The following is a 22139-nucleotide window of genomic DNA, read 5'->3' as shown; positions in this document are numbered from 1 at the left end:
TAGTACGCCTGGAAGTCCGGGAGGGCGTAACCCGCCCGGGCCTTCATGCGTTGCAAGGTTACCAACTTCAATTTAGACCGGGAATTGCCCCAGATAAAAGAAGGTAAAAGCGAGTGAAGGGACTTAAAGAAGGACATGGGTACCGGAGTAGCAGCATGCTCCAGAATGTAGAGACATTTAGGCAAAATGATCATTTTGATCAAGTTTATTCGACCTGGGACGGACAGAGGCAAAGTACCCCAGATCTTAAATTTGTCTTTAATCAAGGAGAGGAGTGGGAGGGCGTTTAATGCAAAGTCATTAGACATATCTCTATGGACCAGAATACCCAGATACTTAAACTGTTCGACCACCTGGAGGCCCGCAAAAATAGCGGGCCATTCAGTAGGTCGAAGAGGAAGCAAAAAGGACTTGGACCAGTTAATAACAAGACCAGAGTACACACCAAATCTATCTATCGTAGATATAACTAGAGGGAGTGAGGACCGCGGGTTACTCAAGAACAAGAGCATGTCATCAGCATATAAACCAATTCGGTCCTCCCTACCACCATACACTATACCGGAAACATCCCGGTCCTGTCTGATTTGGATAGCCAAGGGCTCCGCCGCAATAGCATACAACAGAGGCGATAGCGGGCATCCCTGTCTGGTACCCCTCCCAAGATCAAAAAGGGTAGAGCAAATCCCATTAACACATACTTGCGCCCTGGGATTCGTGTAGAGAATACGTATCCAGAGAATGAATTTAGCTCCAAAGCCAAACTTCTGTAGTACTGCCAGGAGATAAGGCCATTCAACTGAATCAAAGGCCTTGGCCGCGTCAAGCGAGGCCAAAGCCCAATCCTGTTCCAATGCGGACCCCAGTTGCACTGCCGTTTGGACCCTCCTTATATTATCAGTAGTGGATCTGCCCGGTATAAAGCCGGACTGGTCTTCATGAATAATGGTCCGTATACATTTATTCAGGCGCAATGCTAATATCTTTGTGAGTATTTTGTAGTCGATATTCAGCAACGATATTGGTCTGTACGACCCACAATCCAAGGGGTCCTTATCGGGCTTAAGGAGAACCACTATGGTAGCCTCACATAAAGAAGCCGGCAAGGACCCAGACACGAATGCGTTGCTATACATAGACTGCAAACTGCTGGCCACCTGAGGAAGATACTTGATATAGACCTCCAAAGGAAGCCCATCAGGACCCGCGGCTTTGCCCCCAGTCATCCCAGTCACAGCCTCCTCGATGTCGTCAGTCGTAATGTCCCTGTCCAAGTCCTCCCTATCCACAACCGAAAGTCTGGGAAATGTAATCCTCGCCAGGTAGTCCAACAGGTCAGAAGTCGAGTACGTCACTCTAGATCTGTATAGGTCAATGTAAAAGTCAGCAAATCTATCAGCAATACTGGTAGAGTCCAGTAGAACTGTCCCAGCAGAGGATGAAATGCGGAGAATAGGGGGAGCGGCCTTATCCTGTCTCACCAGTTGGGCTAAGAGCTTGCCGGATTGGTTGCCATGCTCGAAGAAGAATTGTTTAGAGAAAAACAACTTACGGTTCATTTTCTCATTTAGGTGTTGTAAATATGTCCTACCCATGGCAAGCCAAGCTTCCCTATGAGCGTCTGTAGGATCCTCCGTGTACCTGGCCTCCAATCCAGCACACCGCTCCGCCAGTTCCTCCTCTCTGACTGAGGTTTCCCTCTTCAGATAAGAGATGGATGATCTAAGACAACCTCTCAAGTATGCTTTCAGAGTTTCCCACAGTATACCAGGGTCCGTCTCACAGTCCTGCGTCCCTAGAAATACCTGCAGTTGGTCAGGGATCCTGTCCACCGGATCTAAAAGCTGCAGCCAAAAGGGATGCACCTTCCATCTTCTATGAACAGAAACAGAAGGGACATTAATTGAAAGCAACAGAGGTGAATGGTCAGAGATAGCTCTGGTATAGTAGTAAATCTCGGACACCACCCCCGCCAAAGCGGGAGACCCATAAGCGTGATCTATACGGGATAGAGAGTTATGCCCTAAGTTATAACAGGAATATACTCTTGCACTTGGGTGTCTAACCCTAAATAAATCAACCCAACCCACCTCGAGCATGAGGGCTGCGAAGGGACTAGGGCCCCCGGAAGGGTTACCCAGTCTCCCCACTTGTCGGTCTATAGACATATTTGGAATCATATTGAAGTCCCCCATACACAGACATTTAACACCCGGGTACGCTGCTGCAAAGGATATTGCTATGTGGAACACCTCTAGCGTTGCTGGCGGGGGATTATAAATACCAATCAGGATTAAGGGGTCATTATTCACATAGGCATGAACCAATATAAAACGACCAAAGGGGTCGATCTTGACAGTAACGGGCTCCCATCTAAGGGATCTATGTATCAGCAAGGAGACACCCCGTGAGAAGGACGTGTGGCAGGAATGAGCTCGCCACTGCACCCACGGCCTCCCCAGGAGGTGACACCTGGATGGGACGAGATGCGTCTCTTGTAGACACACTATCTGTGGTTGAAATTTCCGTATATGAGAAAAGACTAGTACCCTCTTTTTAGGGGACCCCAATCCCCTAACATTCCAGGACATCACTCTATAGGTAGCCATTATTAAAACAAACAAAAAAGAGCATTAAACAGAAAGTCAAAACCCCCCCCCCACCTCCCCCCCCTCCCCGAGGCCACCCCCCACCCCCCCCAGAAGCAACACATACCATACAGTCCCCAGCAAAGAATCATAAGTGCGGGCCAAAACCATTAACCAATTGAAAACCCAAAAATTGAGATACCGTAGCATCCCACAAAAACACATAGTCAAAAATCCAAGTCCAGTACTCAACCAGCTATAACAAGCTCACCATAGTCTGTAGATGTAATATAGGTGACTTTTATATACGGGGGTGAACCCGGGATGTTATTAATAAAGCGGAGACCCCCTCCCACCACCGGGAATGGCTTTAACTATCACCCTTTAGGGCCAGGGTACTGTGCGACGGGAAGCAAACATGAAAAAAAAAAGGGGGGAATCAGGACTAGCAGGATCACTCATGCCACCATGCGGGGGGAAGCTCCTCTCCTTCTGCGCAGCCATTCCAACACCTCCGCTGGATCAGTGAAGAAAACCGCTCGATCTCCATCTTGTACCCGCAGGCGGGCAGGATATGCCATTGAGTACGAAATTTGCAATTCTCGAAGACGCGCCTTCACAGTAGCAAAGGTCGCCCTCTTTTTCTGTAAATCAGCAGAAAAGTCTGGGAAAAAGGATACTTTCACATTATCATAGGTGATGTCCCCTAATTGTCGAGCCTGACGTAGTAATAAATCACGGTCGTTACAGTTCAGGATACGGGCCAAGAACGGCCTAGGAGGGGCCCCAGGTGGTGGAGCCCGGGCCGGGACCCTGTGGGCCCTCTCAACTGTAAACGCCACGGAGAATGGGGCATTGGGGAACAACTCACGGAACCACCGCTCAGCAAACATGGCCGGCGCCTGACCTTCAGCCCGCTCAGGTAGTCCAATGATGCGAACATTATTCCTTCGCAGTCTGTTCTCCAGGTCATCCTGTTTCTGCTTACACATAGACAGCTGCGATTCCAACGTGGAGATAGTATTCGGCATCGGCGACACCGTATCCTCCAGAGTAGAGACACGGTCCTCGACCTGCACCAACCGTCCTCGTACATTCTGCAGGTCCTGTCGCAGCAGGCCCACGTCCACCTTCACCTCCTCCAGCTTCCCTGTGAGCGTCGTCTGGCAGGACGAGATCGCTTGGAGTAGCTGTTCGGTCACCTGCTTCAAGGTGAGATCCGAGCCGGAGTCTCCGGGGCTTCCGGACTCAGGAGAATCGTCCTCCACGTCCTCCGGCTCCGGGGCCGAGCAGGCCGCGCTGCCGGCGCCATCTTGGATAGGGCCCCGTGCAAACTCCTGCAGCTTTTCCACTGCAGATTTATCTTTGTTCCGGTTCTGGTCGGCCTTATTAGTGCGCCCCATGGTTCCGGTGCGTCCTGGTGGTGTCTCGGGAGTCAGGATACTAAACAGGAGGAAGATATCCCAGGTTCTGTGCGGGAGCTACCACTACATGCGACCGCTCAGACCGCTGCACAAGCCACGCCCCGGGGGGGATGTCTTATTTTAATTAAGTATGATACAACAATACAGAGTCCCACAGACTGTTGCAGTTGGTGTTGGGTGAGAGAGACCCACAGTGCTGAGTAAAACGGCAGCCACAGCTTTATTCTTCCCCCTGAGGACCAACAAAGCAGAACTTTCTGTTCATCATTTCACTGAGGAGACTTACTTCCACTTTCTGTCTCCCTCTATGCCGTGGCTGGCAGCACGAATAGTAGGACCAGGACCTGACAGGGGGAGCTGACCTTGATGATGGGGCTGCCGGCACCTTTCTGGTCGCGCCGAGATAGCAGCTGTCATGATGGGGCAGATGAGAAGGACTGCCCGTCTACTTTACTGCTCCGCACCGTTACGCTTAGCCACGCCTACAAGGTTATGGCTTATATTACGCCAATGCTTAGAAATTCTGCTACGGCTTATTTTATGGGTATGTGTTATTTTCGGGGAAACAGAGTAGTTGGGAGTATACTGGCAGTTGTTCCCTTCATTAAATAAAAAAATATTCCAGGGGCATAGGAACTAGGGGTGTGAATCGCCAAGAATTTGGCGATTCGATTCGAATCGCGATACCAGTGTGGCGATTCGATATATCGCGATATATCGCGATACCGTCTAGGTGACGATACATCGCGATATATCGCCCACCTGGGAGCATTCATAGATCCCAATAGACGCCGCTGTCAGCTTTGACAGCGGCGATCTAGTACTCCGGTGCTCACTTTTCTCATGTTATCCCGTCCGGGCTGCAAAATAAAATAAAACGCACTTTATCTTACCTGCCAACGAGCCCGCGGAGCTCCGGTACAGTCCGGTACAGGTGTTCGGTCCCCGGGCTGTATTCTTCTTACTTCCTGTTAGTCCGGCACGTCACATGGAGCTTCAGCCTATCACCAGCCGCAGCGATGTCCCGCCTCCGCTGGTGATAGGCTGAAGCTCCATGTGACGTGCCGGACTAACCGGAAGTAAGAAGAATACAGCCCGGGGACCGAACACCTGTACCGGACTGTACCGGAGCTCCGCGGGCTCGTTGGCAGGTAAGATAAAGTGCGTTTTATTAAAAATTCCACATCCCTAAAAGAATCGATTCAAAAATATTTTGAATCGATTCTGTATCGGCAAATGAAAAATCGCGATTATCGCGAGAATCGATTTTTTCTTACATCCCTAATAGGAACCCCCACAAATCTGGGGGGAATAACATTTGTAAATGGGTGAGACTATGAGGGTGGAGCCATAAAAGGGGAGGGTCCAAAATTGGCAAAACCACTCAATATTGCATGACAATATTGCAAAATTGAACTTAATTTTTGCTTAACTTAGGTGTGTCCCAGGACAGTCATGATACGCCTTCTGTAGCCAATAATATGCCCTCTATACACAGTCATAATGGACCCTATTTATCCATATGCCCCCTGTGAAGTCATATTGCTCTCTCTGTAGCCACTATGCCCCCTGTACACAGTCCTAATGCCCCCTAATGCCCCCCTCTGTAGCCAGTAATATCCTTTTTCACCTATAGACCCATATTGTACTTTGTAATATGCGCAACAAATTGTACTTTATAATGACATTTTATTTTATCATAAAATGTACTGCAAAACCAAAAGATTATAATTTGTGATAAGAAAACTGTAATTTTGTAATTTTCAGGGAATTTAGTTTTTATGCAGTGCACTTTATGGTAAAAATGATACATTATCTTTATTCTGTAGGTCAACATGATTAAAATAATACCCAATTTATATAGTTTTTCTATTATTGTACTACATTTAAAAATGCTAACTTTTTTATTTTTTTTACAAAATTGGTATGCATAAAATTGTCCTTTTCTGACCCCCCCATAACTTTTTTATTTTTCCGTATACAGGAACGTATGAGGTCTCATTTGCACAGTGATCTGTAGTTTTTATCGGAATCCTTGTTTTGATGGGACTTTTTGGATCGCTTCTTAGTAATTTTTTTTCTGATATATTATGTGGTAAAAAATCTATATTTTTAGTGTTTGGTATTTTTTTACATTTACGCTGTTTACTGTGCCGGATCATAAACATTATATCTCAATAGTTAGAACAATTACGCATGCAGCGATAGAAAATATGTAAATTTTTTTAAATTCGGAAAATAAGGGTGATTTAATTTTTTTATTAGGGGAGGGGGTTTAGTATAATTTTAGAGACATTGGGGGAGATTTATCAAAACTTATGAAGCGGAAAATTCAACCAGTTGCCAATGGCAACCAATCAGATCGCTTCTTTCATTTTTGAAAAAGGCCTCTAAAAAATTAAAGAAGAAATCTTATTGGATGTGCAATTGGTCAACTTTCCCTCAGCACAGGTCTTGATGAATTCCCCCATTATTTTTTTCTTACACTTTTTACGTCCCCATAGGAGACTTTTATATGTACTCAGTATATAATGCTATGCCTATGGCATGGCATTACACAGTGAGATAGGCGATTCAGTGATAAAGCCTGGCTAAGCCAAGCTGCATCAGTGAATGAGCAGTTGGTGGCAAGTAAAGGGACCATCCCCCGCCATTTTAGCTTCTCCTACGTGTGATGTGATCACATCACCGGGGCACAATACGCTCTACTGAGCCACTGGCAACAATTTATTTTCACTTTAGATGCCATGATCCGCATTGATCACAATGTCTAAAGGGTAAATGACTGGCATTGGTGGGATCGTAGCTGACACTCACTGCTCTGAAGCGAGCGCAGCTTCTGGTGCATTAAAGGAAAACTGTCACCCTGATCACCTACACTAAACCCAAAACACTGACATATAGTGTGGGTGACCAGGAGTCCAAAGAGGGGCCAATTCTGTGAAGTAGTGTGGTATGGTCTCCAGAAGATCTCTTGCTATATTTACTTAATTGCGCGCAGGAGGTGGGACACCGCTGGCTGGCCGCCCCAACCTCTGTCCCTCTCCTTCTACTGCTGGCCCTCAATTTGCATAGTCATCTTCCGTGACGCCACGTCCCAGTAACGTGGAGTCGCCGGTCACGTGAGCCCCCCGCTCTGTAGCTGGACTGACAGACTATACAGCTCACGTTGTAATGACATGAGAGCTGTGCTTGCTGACAGCACTCTGCTGATCTAGTAGTGCGCATATGCTCCAGAGCGAATCGCTAATGTGACCGGCGACTCCAAGTCACTGGGATGTGGAGTCACAGAAGATGATTATGCTAATTTAGGGCCAGCAGTAGAAGGAGGCAGACAGAGGCAGTGGTGGCCAGCGGGGCCCCACTTCCTGCGCGTAATTAAGTGAATATAGCAAGAGATCTTCTGGAGCCCATATGACAAGAACCACTAGACAGAATTAAGTAAGTGACCACCCTTTGGACTCCTGGTCACCCGTGCTGGGCTTATGTGAGGGTGATCAGGGTGACAGTTTTTCATTAAGTCCTGGACGTCAAGGGTGTAAATTTACGCCCTGTATGCTTAACAGTAGTTACAATAGTGACCCCCTAATTCCTACAATATAGATCAGTCCTTTCCTTCTGTTTTTCACCCCCTTTATACACATTACTTACATTAACACTTTCCCAATAGAAACTAATTTTCCTAAATATCCGAGCAGGAGAGCATTTATGGCGGCTATAAACAGAGTAAACCTGGCAGTCCTGACTGTACTGCTGCCGGAGTGCACTAGATTAGCTCAAAATCTGCTGTTCCCAGGGACTGTACTACTGTATGCACACAGGTAGGTAGGGGTTAACATTCATATGACTTTTTACACTTTAGTCTACACATCAGTGACAGTACTTACAGGAGACGTCCTGCAGACCTGACTGACACCAGCCATGTGCGTGGGAAGCATCAGGCGTGCGGGCCTTAAAAGTTTGAACTAATATGTAATTTGACAGAAGCTGCAGTGCTCCGATGCCTGGTTCCGCTGACTTCACCTCCCACCTGTAAGTGCAGGAGCTGGATCTGCCACCCGCAGTCCCAACTAAGCCTGCAGACCCACTTAATAAGTTGGGACTGTGGGCAAAACTGGGGGGGGGGGGGGGGGGGTTGTGTGTGTGTGTGTGTGTGTCCCGGTTCCTAAGCCCATGGCTTTTACCAATAGTAAGACAGAGTAAAAACTAGTATTGGCCAAACCTGTATTTTTTTCCTGTCACTCTGGATGCATATACATATGCTGTTTTCTCGAGAAGACTGTTTCCAACATTGTGAAATAAAGCTTAAGGATTTCATCTATTCAAAAGGAGCACTGGAGTCACTTCACAATTTAGCTCGATTCTATGGGATTGAACTCTATGCACGTTGGCATTGCAGATGAGCTGGCTTTATGCTAAAGTGGAAGAGTGTATATAATAAATAATTATATATGACCAGTCCTCAAGGATAGTGAATGAAAAGGGGGGGGGGGGAGAATAGACTTGGAAAGGATGATGAGAGGACGATGTGGTAAGATAAATGTAATAATATATATCTATTACTTATGGCTACTGAGGAATAAGGCAGTCATCTTGAAACACGCAACCACCTTCTACAACTATTTACCCCCTCTTCTGGGACCTCAGTGGATCGTGTGCGCGATCCTCTCTCTCCAGGATACGAGGATGTCAGGGACTGCGATCATCACATCACCTACTATATTCCCCTTCGGCCAGACGCATCCCCGTGCCAGTCTGTGTTGCTGGGACCATGTACTCCACTTTACTGGGACCACACACACATACTGAGGCCGGACGCCACTCCGTGCCACTGGGAGACTGCCGCTCCCGAGGATGCCGGCTGCACTCCACTAGTAAGCGAAAAATTACATTAATGGCACACAGGTACCATCTAACTCAGTGTTTCCCAAATGCGGTCCTCAAGTCCCCCCAACAGGTCATGTTTTCAGGATTTCCTTAGTCTTTCACAGGTGATATAATTGTGGTGATGCCTGATTCACTGACCAGAATTATATCACCTGTGGAAGACTAAGGAAATCCTGAAAACATCACCTGTTGGGGGGACTTGAGGACTGCGTTTGGGAAACACTGATCTAACCATTACTGAACTAACATTATCAGATTCTTTCACCCTGAATTAATTTATTTATCGCTCCCTGAATTGCGCTTTTCTTGAACTTTATCCAATATATTACACCTTTAACTGTGACATCTTCATTTATGGACACTTCTCCTAAGGTGGTTTCAAGATAGTGACATTTGAACATTTAAAATTTTAATTTCCATTTTTATGTTACCATTTGTTATCATATTGACATCTGGCACAAGGGCCCTGCCCAGATGTAAGTTATTATTTTGTGAATAAATCGCTATTTTACTATAATTTTTCTGCCATCCTCGATTAAGGTCTTACTTAATATTATTTATCAATTATTTATCTATTATTTACCCATTATTTATTGCTATTTTATTATTTCCTCAATATTATTACATTTATCTTACCACATCGTCTTCTCATCATCCTTTCCTAGTCTATTCCACCCCTTTTTCATTCACTATCCTCGAGGACTGGTCATATATAATTATTTATTATATACACTCTTCCACTTTATTAGGTCTTTTTGGGATTTGGACCAATCCAGTTAACCTCAAGATAGCTTACTTGAGTGAGCTACACATACCTCTTGTTGTTTCCAATTTATGCTAAAGTAGTCAATGATTACTTTAACATTAAATGGGCATTCTCAGAATCAAAACCTTTTTATAGTTGTCTTTTATCTTGGCAAAACAGTAAGGGGGAACTCCGGTGGAAACCTTTATTTATTTTTTTTTTGTTTAAATGAACTGGTGCCAGAAAGTTAAACAGATTTGTTAATTACTTCTATTTAAAAATCTTAATCCTTCCAGTACTTAATTGCAGCTGTATGCTATAGAGGAAATTATTTTCTTTTTGAATTTATTTTTTGTCTTGTCCAGCAGCATTGGTTTGCTACGGGGATTTTCTCCTGCTATGGACAGTTCCTGATACAGGCATCAGGTGTCAGCAGAGAGCACTGAGGACTAGACAAAAAAGAAATTCAAGAAGAAAAGAACTTCTTCTGTAGCATACAGCTGCTATCAAGTACTGGAAGGACAAATATTTTTTAACAGAAGTCATTTCCAAATCTGTTTAACTTTCTGGCACCAGTTGATTTAAAAAAAAATGTTTTCCACTAGAGTACCCCTTTAACCTTTCTAACATACTTCATGAAAAAAAGATCTGTTTTTAAAATAAATCACGGCTTATGAAAAAAAATAAAATAATAATAATTCTATGGTATTTACTAATGTTTCCCTGTTTTGCTTTCTTACTAGTGCCCTGAGCTGTGGAGTTTTCCAGAGCTCAAATCCACCATATTTTCTGTTGAAACATTAGTAAAAATATGTTGGGATTTTTAGAAGATGTCGGGACATGCACTTTTTCCATCAACCACACCCCTTTTCCAGGTTTTCTGGCACACTGCGCCATGTTTTGGCGCACAAGCCGACAAAACAGGTCGAGTTTACAATAGTAAATCAGGGCCATTGTTGTGATTTCATGTGGAGTATTTCTAAAAAAAAAGGGGGTTATCCAGGAATAGAAAAACGGAGCTAATATCTTTCAAAAAACGCTCCCCATCTGTCTAAAGATTAGGTGTGGTTCTGCAGCTTAGTTTCATTGAAGAGAATGGAGCCAAGTTTTAATACCACACACAACCTGGGGACAGACGTTGAGCTGATTTTGAAAAAAAATAGCTCTTTTTTTTTCTATTCCTGAATAACCCCTTTAAGCAATTATTTTGTTAGTTGAAGGAGTTTTCTGGGCTCATGCCAATTCGCCAAGAAACAGGAAAAAGAAGGCTAAATAAGGATCCATCAGTAGCAATTAGAAGTGCCCTGACATCCATACACTATGCACAGTACTGCTGGCCTCTGCAGTCACATGCAGGGGGAAGTGCATTTTACCACCGACGCCAGTGACTGGCAGCAGCGTTCCTCTGCAGAACGTATGCAACGTCATTAGGGGGCTTCTTCCAGTGACTACAGAGTGGATCAGGAGCAAACAGTATGCTCTGTACCCTCCCTTTCCCTACATCTGTCAAAATCCCAGAAAACTCCTTTAATATGTTCAATAAAATTTCAGCTAAACATCCCTGCCTAATATCACTGTACACTATTTCTCAAATGAACTTTTGTATATTTTTCATTACTATCTACTCATACTTGTGTGGTAAACTTCCTGAGACCAACAAACATGTCTTGATAAGATGAATAAACGTAACAATAGGCAATACTTTTAGAGAAAATAAAGACAAAACAACTTCCAGAAAAGCAGACTCACTGCGTTGTGCTTTATCCTTTTTGAACTGTGCACTGATTTCAGTTATCAAGCTGAGAAACACTTGCATCTTTTCCACACTACGGAGAACAGAATTACAATCATTATTGGTTCGGTTCTTTCCAGTTTATTAAAATACTGATGTCTAGCCACTTCAATCTGCTAAAATAACCAGTTTTCATCTATTAAAATGGTACTAACGGGTTTAGGATAGGGGATATGTGTTTGATCATGGGGGGGGAGGGGTGTTGGGGGTCAGAACGCCAGGATCCCGTGTTCTCCTGCATGGTGCTCCTGCTCTCCTCGTGCTTGAAGTGGGGGTCGACACGGGATGCACTCCATGCATCTCTATGGGAGAGCTGAAGATACATAAGTATCGCACTCTTGTATCTTTAGCTCTCCCATAGATATGCATGGAAGGGGGGGGGGGTCAACTTCTGCTCTATGAACGAGGAGAGCCAGAGTGCCTTGCAGGAGATCACAGGGATAATTATCCCCTATTCCTGGGTAGGGGATACATTTTCCTAACCTGGAGTTCCCTTTTAAAATCAATCAATCAGTCAAAAAGGTGGTAATGACAGCTTGTATACATACTTCCTGTCACTTGGGCATGTGCCTTCAACATTTATCCAGGAGTCACTGAGACCACCCCCAGGAGATAACTCATTCTTAATTTCCCGCAGTGATGTTTCCAGATTTTGCTGAGAACTAGAAAGCTAGAAAAAGGAAACATAAAGTATCATTTACAATTCCATAATGTTTGTAGTATAGCAGCAGAAAACCTAAAAGAAATTATTTGCAAATAATTGTTGGCCTAAAAGGGAAGGGTGAATTAGAGAACATTAAGAAAATTCAACACAAAAGTGCAAATATCAGTCACCTGCTTTAAACTATGGTCCCAGTTACCTGTTAATCTTATAAAATGATTTTGTGTAAGGGTACCTTGTAGTTTCAACTTGAAAGAAGAAACGAGGAGGCACTGGATGGAGTTGCTGCCACGTGAAGTTTATTCCATGAGGTTCATGATACAACTCTGGCCTTTGGCCAGAGTTGTATCATGAACCTCATGGAATAAACTTCACGTGGCAGCAACTCCAGTGCCTCCTCGTTTCTTCTTTCAAGTTGAAATGTTTTCTTTTTCCGGAGGATTGAGCACGGGGAATCGCCAAACATTTGTGCCCAGGTGTAGGCCAGCATTCACACCACCTCCCGCACACTCAAGTATGCGGCAGTGCCGTACTTGCTTTTTTTTCCTTTTTATGGACAACCTTGTAGTTTAGTGTAATTGTGCAGTAACATCTCCAGCACAGCCCTGCATTGTTATGCGTAATTCCCAGATTTCCAGCAGGGGAAGACTACGAATATTTATAAGGAGGCATTGTCATTGGAGATGTTGGGCAGGAGTAACAGTGCACTTACGGGAAAGGAAACACCCCCAGTGCACAAACAACCTAACCTGCATGTTCCAATTATTCAAGATTTTGCAAAAACTGTGGATTGGTGGGGTACCAGGATAAGTCTTGTATACTGTGTTTATTCTAACTTACTGCAATTTTTGGTTGGTAACTATTACAGCTTGGTATCTGCGGCCTGCAGATCCTTATGTGCACCTTTGCATGCACTAGCATTTTATATTTGGGGGACTTGTTATCAGTGCTGTATGTATTTGGATATACTACACCTGTAAATATAGTCTTTTCTTGATTTATTGCCTTGCTTTTTTACTTGTTTTCATGGAAATATATCTGTACTATAAAGATAAATATTTTTCATACATTTGTATTTGGTGGTCTTTTGCGCATATAAGAAAGTACTATAGTGATCAGAGTGATTACACAATACCCGCCGTTCGTTTGGTATAACCTGCTAGAAGATTTCTTTTAGGGTGCGTTCACATGTACAGGATCCTGCGCAGATTTGATGCGCAGGATTTGTAACTGGAGATTACAATCTGTGCTCAGTCATTTAGTTTACATTTAAATCTGCAGCAGAAAATCTTGTGCATCAAATCTGCGTATGTGTAAACGTACCATTAAAGTAGTATACTTAAAAATATAAAACAATGTTTGTGCTTCTCTTCTTACCAAAGGGAAATACTCACCCGTAGCAGTTTGGAATGTATTTCATATATTTCTGACTCCACACTCATCACATGTTCATATCTGTAACAACATATGACAAACTATTCAGCTGGAAAGATTATTAAATCTTTGGCCTAATATCCAAGCAAAAGATCCATAGGAATATTTTAGTAGTAATGTTTAATAACAACCATCTATGGCACAGGGAGACAGGGTAGGTCTTTTTCACATTAAAGGGAACATTTTTGAAAATTGTTGTTATTCATCTTTTTTTATTAAACAATACCATGGCACAATAAACAATAGGGAGGAAGTAAGGCAAAAGGAGAGGGGAGACCCCCCCATGTCAGCGATCGCAGAAAATCGCATGTCAATTCAGACATGCGATTTTCTGCTATTCCGGGCTTATCGGGTCTCTGGTGACCCGATCACCCGGAAAATAGGGATGATCGGAGCCGTCAGTGACAGCCCCGATCATCCTGAGAGATAGGAGTGAGGTCGCAGTGCTGCGATCTCCTCCCATCCCCTGCCATTGGTCAAAATGAATTCTGACCAATGACAGCGCAGGACAGTGGGTTGCCATGGCAACCCCCCATTCTGCCCACCCCTGGATGTCGGGCAGAACGGGGGGAGAAGATAGAAGCCGGTACCTGACCAGAAGATGCCGTGGGGACCACCGATCGCCGCTGGAGACAGCGGAGATCACGGTACAGGTAGGGAAACAATAGTGGGGGTGGGGGGGAGGAAGGGGGCAGTAAGCGATATTTACTGCTGCCCTTCCTAGTGGGTGCCAAACTGCAACTCCCAGCATGGCCAGACAGCCGAAGGCTGTCTGGGCATGCTGGGAGTTGTAGTTTTGCAACATGTGGAGGGTCACAGTTTGGAGACCACTGTTACAGTGGTGCCCAAATGGTGGCCCTCCAGATGTTGCCAAACTACAACTCTCAGCATGCCTAGACTGCCCAGGCATGCTGCGAGTTGTAGTTCTGTAACATCTGTCCCTTCAGATTTTGCAATTTTCATGAAATTTTTGAAGCCCTCTAATTTTTTTCAAAAAGTAAAAATATGTCCATTTTAGGATGCCAACATAAAGTGGACATATTGTATTTGTGAATAAAAATTAAATGTATTTGGAATATCCATTTTCCTTACAAGCAGAGAGCTTCAAAGTTAGAAAAATGCAAAATTGTAAACATTTTCATGAATTTTTTTTATTTTTCACCAAAAAAGGATGCAAGCAACGACGAAAATTTACCACCAAAATAAAGTAGACTACTGTATATACTCGAGTATAAGCAGAGTTTTTCAGCACGATTTTTCGTGCTGAAAACACCCCCCTCGGCTTATACTCGAGTGAACTCTCCACCCGCGGTGGTCTTCAACCTGCGGACCTCCAGAGGTTTCAAAACTACAACTCCCAGCAAGCCCGGGCAGCCATCGGCTGTCCGGGCTTGCTGGGAGTTGTAGTTTTGAAACCTCCAGAGGTCCGCAGGTTGAAGACCACTGCGGACTTCGACATCATCCAGCCCCCTCTCACCCCCTTTAGTTCTGTACAGTACTCGCCTCCGCTCGGCGCTGGTCCGGTGCTGCAAGACTGTCCGGTGAGGAGGTCGTCCGGTGGGATAGTGGTTCCGGGCTGCTATCTTCACCGGGGAGGCCTCTTCTAAGCGCTTCGGGCCCGGCCCCAGAATAGTCACGTTGCCTTGACAACGATGCAGAGGTACGTTCATTACCAACGTACTTCTGCGTCATCGTCAAGGCAACGCCTCTATTCTGGGCGCGGAGAAGAGGCGCCCCCGGTGAAGATAGCAGCCCGGAACCACTATTCCACCGGACGACCTCCCCACCGGACAGTCCTGCAGCACCGGACCAGCGCCGAGCGGAGGTGAGTACTGTACAGAACTAAAGGGGGTGAGAGGGGGCTGGATGATGTCGAAGTCCGCAGTGGTCTTCAACCTGCGGACCTCCGGAGGTTTCAAAACTACAACTCCCAGCAAGCCCGGACAGTCGATGGCTGCCCGGGCTTGCTGGGAGTTGTAGTTTTGAAACCTCTGGAGGTCCGCAAGTTGAAGACCACTGAGGGCGGATGATAAGAGGATGATGAAGGGGGGGTGTGGGATGATGACAAGAGGATGATGAAGGGGGGTGGGGATGATGACAAGGGGGTGATGAAGGGGGGGGGTGTGGGATGATTACAAGGGGATGATGAAGGGGGGTGGGGATGATGACAAGGGGATGATGAGGGGGGGGGGAGGGATGATGACAAGGGGATGATGACAGGTGATGATGATGAGGGTCTGGATGATGACAGGCGGTGATAATGATGAGGATGTTAATGACGGGGGTCTGGATGATGACAGGGGGGGATGATGTATTTCCCACCCTAGGCTTATACTCGAGTCAATAACTTTTCCTGGGATTTTGGGTTGAAATTAGGGGTCTCGGCTTATACTCGAGTCGGCTTATACTCTAGTATATACGGTATGTCACGAAAAAACAATCTCAGAATCAGAATATTCGGTAAAAGCGTTTTAGAGTTATTAATGCGTAAAGTGACGGTGGTCAGAATTGCGAAAAAGGGCTCAGTCTTTAAGGTGAAAAAAGGCTGCGTCTTTAAAAGGGGTACTCCGCCCCTAGACATCTTATCCCCTATCCAAAGGATAGGGGATAAGATGTTAGATTGCCGCGGTCCCGCTGCTGGGGCCCCCGGGGATCGCCGCTGCGGCACCCCGCCATCATTACTGCACAGAGCGAGTTCGCTCTGTGCGTAATGACAGGCAATACTGGGGCCGGAGCAGCGTGACGTCATGACTCCGGCCCTCATGACATCACGGCTCGTCCCCTTAATGCAAGTCTATGGCAGGGGGCGTGACGACCGCCACGCCCCCTCCCATAGACTTGTATTGACGGGGGCGGGCCGTGACGTCACGAGGGGCGGAGCCGTGACGTAACGATGCTCCGGCCCCTGTATTGCCCGTCATTACGTGCAGAGCGATCTCGCTCTGTGCAGTAATGACAGGTGGGTGCTGCAGCAGCTATCCCCGGGGTCCCCAGCAGCAGGACCGCGGCGATCTAACATCTTATCCCCTATCCTTTGGATAGGGGATAAGATGTCTAGGGGCGGAGTACCCCTTTAAGGGTTTAAGGACGCAGACAATTTAATTTTTACGTTTTCTTTTTTCCTCCTTGCCAACTCTTTTATATTTTCATCCACAAACTAGTATGAGGGCTTATTTTTTGCACAACCAGTTGTCCGTTGTAATGCCATCACTCACTTTACCATAAAATGTATGGCGCAACCAATTAAAAAGAAAACCGCAATTTTGCTAATTTTGGAAGGTTTTGTTTTCACGCCGTACAATTTACGGTAAAAATGACGTGTTCTTTATTCTTCGGGTCAATACGATTAAAATTATACCCATGATAACATACTTTTCTATTACTGTTGTGCTTAAAAAAAATAAAAAAAATATAAAAAATCGCAAACTTTTTAACCAAATTAGTACGTTTAAAATCCCCCTAATTTGAAGACCTATAATTTTTTCATTTTTCCCGTATAAGCGGCGGTATGAGGGCTAATTTTTTGCGCCGTGACCTGTACTTTTTATTGATACCATATTTGCTTATATAGAACTTTTAATAATTTATTTATAAATTTTTTTTAGGAATAAAATGTTATAAAAAAGCATCTATTTTGGACTTTTGTTTATTTTTACGTTCACGCTGTTCACCGTACGGTATCATTAACATTTTATATTAATAGTTCAGATATTTACACACGCGACGATACCAAATATGTATCTAAAATATGTTTTAACACTTTTTGGGGGTGAAATAGGGGGAAATGGACAATTTACGTTTTTATTGGGGGAGAGGGGTTTTAAAAAATTTTTTACTTTATTTTTTTACTTTTATTTTTACACTTTAATAGTCCCAATAGGGGACTATTTATAGCAATCACTCGATTGCTAATACTGTTCAGTGCTATGTATAGGACATAGCACTGATCAGCATTATCGGTCATCTTCTGCTCTGGTCTGCGGGAAGGAAGATCAGAGCAGAAGACGCCGGGAAGGCAGCGGAGCCAGGTGAGGGGGACCTCCGTCTGCCGTGCTGGATGATCGGATCGCCGCGGCAGCACTGCGGGCGATCCTATCATCCGTTTTAGTGACCGCGATGCTGCAGATGCCATGATCTGTATTGATCATGGCAACTGAGGTGTTAATGGTGGACATCCGCAGGATCGCGGATGTCCGCCATTACAAGCGGGTCCCTGGCTGCTATCAGCAGCCGGGACCTGCCGCGCATGATCCGGGCATCGCTCCGATGCTCGCGGTTATGCTTAGGACGTAAATGTATGTCCTTGTACCACCTCACCAGGACGTACATTTACATCCTGCGTCGTTAAGGGGTTAAAGGAAATCTGTCATCAGTGTCTCCTGCACTAACCTGTTGGTACAGGCTGGTAGTGTGGGTGACACTGATGATAATGACACTTACCTATCCCTGATCTGTGGCTCCATTTATTATCTTCCTTATTCAGGCAGCAGGCATGGTGCACAGATGGCACTCCAGAAACACGCCGATGTCACGCAGGGCAGCTGCGAGCAGGCTTGAGGAATCAACAGCTGTTACATCAGTGTGCTCCTCGAGCACCGCCTACACCCCATATAAGGAAGATAATTGATGAGCCGTGGATCGAGGATAGGTAAGTATCAATCATAATCAGTGTCGCCCACACTACCAGTCAGTACCAACAGTCTAGTGCGGTTGACACAGGTGACAGATTCCCTTTAACAACCAAAGTGCATCTTGGGGTATACAAAAGAGAAAGCGAAAGTATTTGTAAAATAGATATTTGTCTCCTACCAGGAGTCAGATATGTCAGTGGGAGAAAGTGTGTGAATGTAGGTAGTTACAAAAGCTTGGCTTGAAAATAAGCGAAGGGGGGAATGGTCAGGGGGTCATGATTGTCCCGCAATGTTTGCTGCAAAGTGCAAACATTGCAGGAGAACAATAAGTGTTATGGTGCAAAAACTCCTCTAGCATGTCAATGTCGAAAGACCTGATTTGGACAGCCGTTTTGGGAACAGGGTTTTTTTACTAGGGTGACCAACAAAGATTTGTACAGGTCAAGTGATTTGAGGATGCAAATTGTTTGCCAAGACCACTGATATGCAAAGAGGATTGTCCATGACCGTGTTGAGAGCATTGCATGCGGAGCGTGTAAAATATTACGGAGTGAAAGCACAGACACCAAGGTCTGGTCTAGATCTACGTCAGTATCGATAAAGGTGTAATTAAGATCATCTCTAATGATCCTGCATTGAGCCACTAGGTTTAGGAGGTGGTTATCAGGGAAGTTAGGCCATTATGATTTTTGGTTCCTTGGAGAAGGAGGAATGACAGTTTAGGTTTTTTGTTGTTCCATAAGAATGTACAGGGAGTTTATTAGTCGTTCATCCCTGGTGCAGAGATTTGACACAAGCTTGAAGATTTGTGGAGTATGATGCATCAGGTGATCTTCACCCCAAGGTAGCTAACAGACAGTGTTCCAACACAATGGGATACAATTGGTCCAAAGGAGTTTGCTGGGCCCTTTCAGTAATAGGACATCACATTTGTCTAGATTTAAAATAAGTAATCTGATAAGGATTCTTTTAGATCTAAGTCAGCCAAAAAAGTGGTGAGTGGATTGTCTGGGAGTGGGAATCATGAGGAGAATGTCATCAACAAAAGGCTGCTACATTAGAGTCTTTGGATGCCAGGGTACAGAGGAGAATCCTCACTAAGTAAGGATTAAGTAAGGATTAAGTAGATAAGTTGAAAACGAGAGGGGATAAATTTCATCCCTAATGGGTGCCCCTAAATCGTTCCATGGGAGGGGCGTTTTTTCCATTCAAAGTCAACACTGGTCATTAAATAGCGTATGTAGGAAGTGAATTGATTGCCAAAATAACTATTCGACAGAGTTTACACAGGAAATGCCAAGAGACCATACCAAAAGCTTTTCCCGCATCCAAACAAAGAAGCATGTTCTTATTGTAAATCTTTATCTGGTGTCAGGATGCCATTGTGGTACTTGTGACCGTTTGCAGGCATCCTCCATTGTATGCAATTTTTGCTGGGGAACACCCTTAGCAACGGTTTACAAGTGCAGGTCCTCCACCCCAGTAAAGGTGCACAACTGCACTTGGGGTTGAGTTTTCCTGCTATAACCATGTTCATGCAAATATAAGCCGTTATGTCTTTAATAATAATAATTTTATTTATATAGCGCCTACAGATTTCGCAGCGCCTTTAATAATAATAATTTTATTTATATAGCACCTACAGATTCCGCAGCGCTTACAATTATGGGGTACAAACTTAAGCTTAAGGCTTATACTAATGCACCCTTTTATCTTGCTGGGTAGCATTAGGGTTTCACCTGTGAGGCCTGCTATAAATGAACCAACCAGGGTGGGGCTTGTAGCTTGTCTCCTCCCTCCCATTGTATGTGTGCTTAGATTCACACTGGAGGTGATTGAGGAGCAATCTGCAAGTCGGGCCTATGGCTGCCGTAATATTGGTTCCTGGTTTTATTTCTCTGGCCAGGTAGGTTAGTTGATAGGACCCGCATAATTTGAGAAACCTTGGCGTGGTGTGCGGGCTCAAGTGTGTCCTTCATATAAGGATATACTGGCTAATGTCTCAATTTTACATTAGTTTTGAGGGTTAGCTAATGTCATTGTTTACATTAACCACAGTTGTGAAACCACATTGTGATCCATAGGTGCAGGTCCTCCACTCCAACTTAGGTGCACAACTGCACTTGGAGTTGAGCACCTTGTATCACCTTAGATCACATCAATGTAAGTGTTTATTGTAAATCTTTGTATTTAATTTTAGTACATTATTATAGGGGCATCCATCTTGCCTGAGTGTTTTTTAAACAGCATTAAGAGATATGCTTTTCAGCAAATCACATGAACATAGGCACAGTAGTCTGGAGGAAACCCTATTCATTTCTATAGAAGAAGTTTCTAGGCATGCTGTGTGATCTGTGCACATGTCAATGTGCAGGGAGGGGGAGACTGAGCTCTGAAAATCAGCTGAAAATTATCTCTACAGGACAGAAAGTGTAAAATGGAAAATTAGGAAAACACCAAAACGTTCTTAAAAAATATATTCAAATAAAAACTTTATTTAAACAGGACATTTTCTGATGACCTATTCCATTTATGTAAAACATAGGTAATGGACTCTGAAGTTCACAGATATTTGAAAAACTTACGTCTTAAAGTCTTTTTCAATGGTTCTGTTGCAGAAGTTAAATTTCAGAGTGACTTCTGTATTCTTGTGAACAGTCTCATTATACTCATCCTTCATTACTTCACTGAAAAATAAAATATAACAGTGATCTCTACTTTTAGAGACAAGGAATGTACAATAAGAACTAACATAAAGGCTGTTTGGGCATTGGAAAATGGAAATGGCAGGCTTTGTATTCATGTCCCAAAGTGCCAAACTTTTTTTTTTCGGATAAAAAAAATTTTATTCCAGAAAATTTTTCACTTTGAGACCATTTGCAATCCCATACAGAAATACAGTATTATGGATATCCTGTCAATGATCATTTCTGTACATGCTGCAGATTTCACCTATTGCTATGCAAATCTATTGTAGAATCTCTATTTACCCTATGTGGATTTTAGACTATATTAACAACAGCTGATCTTTTGAGTATAATTATAAGAACTTCAAAAATAGAAATTTTGTACACTTTTAAGAGCCAGCTACTGAACTCCTTTTTTTTTGCTAACCAATCTCTATTTTCTGATAGTAATTCTTTTGATTTTATTTTTGGTACATTATTATGGGGGAAGCCATCTTGCCTAAGCTGTTTTATAGCACTTTTGGAAATCTGATTTACAGCAGGACCCATGGACAAACACAACAGTATGGAGCAGGCCATATTTATTAAAATAGGAGTGTTTTCTAAACATGCTCTGTAACCTGTAACCAACTTTTGGAAATACTATGTGTTATGGAAATACTATGTGTTATATAAATACTGGTGTCTTCTTTCACTGTAAAAAAAAAAAATATATATATATTATATATATATATATATATATATATATATATATATATATACATACACACACACACACACACACATACACGCATACATACAGTATAAACAGACTGGTAATACATATGTATTCCTGAAGTGCATGCACTGACTGGCTGTCTGGTAGCACCTCCCTACAGTACAGGGACGTACTACATGTATACACATACACACACAAAAAGGATGATGCAGAATTACAGCCTCAGCATTTATAACCGTAAGAACATAACACAAATCTATTAACATGAAAAGACACTATCTTTACAAGTTTTATCTATACAATACAGATGTTCAAAGTGATTTCAACTGGTGACACTGTAGATGTCTAGACGGTAGTCCAGTTCTGTACAAAGGCGTGCAAGCATGCGCTCAGATATGGACTCCACTGTTTCAGTGATGGTGTTCGATCTGGCAATTACGGAGGCCAGCGCGGCAATGCTGAATCATTGTTTCTGGTGCAGTGAATCCGTTTTATACAGGTATCAGCAAACATCCAAATGGAAAGAACAATTCACCAATTCTGCGCTGGCCTCCAAGATTGCCAGATTTAAC

General features: G+C 44.0%; 1 protein-coding gene across 2 annotated transcripts in view; it reads right to left on the bottom strand.

Annotated features, from left to right (window-relative positions):
• Positions 1-22139, bottom strand: part of TBK1 (TANK binding kinase 1) — an 81830-nt gene that overhangs the window by 14715 nt on the left and 44976 nt on the right. For both annotated transcript variants that reach the window (XM_056574230.1, XM_056574231.1), the window contains exons 12-15: positions 20748-20849; positions 13492-13552; positions 11985-12106; positions 11394-11470 (exon numbers count right to left, since the gene is read on the bottom strand). In XM_056574230.1, coding sequence (XP_056430205.1) covers positions 11394-11470; positions 11985-12106; positions 13492-13552; positions 20748-20849 — 362 coding nt within the window. The remainder of the gene's footprint in view (positions 1-11393; positions 11471-11984; positions 12107-13491; positions 13553-20747; positions 20850-22139) is intronic.

This window comes from Hyla sarda, chromosome 4 (genome assembly GCF_029499605.1).
Source record: "Hyla sarda isolate aHylSar1 chromosome 4, aHylSar1.hap1, whole genome shotgun sequence".
NCBI lineage: Eukaryota > Metazoa > Chordata > Amphibia > Anura > Hylidae > Hyla > Hyla sarda.
The sequence above is the reverse complement of the archived record's forward strand: the minus strand, read 5'-3'. Positions and strand labels throughout refer to the sequence as shown.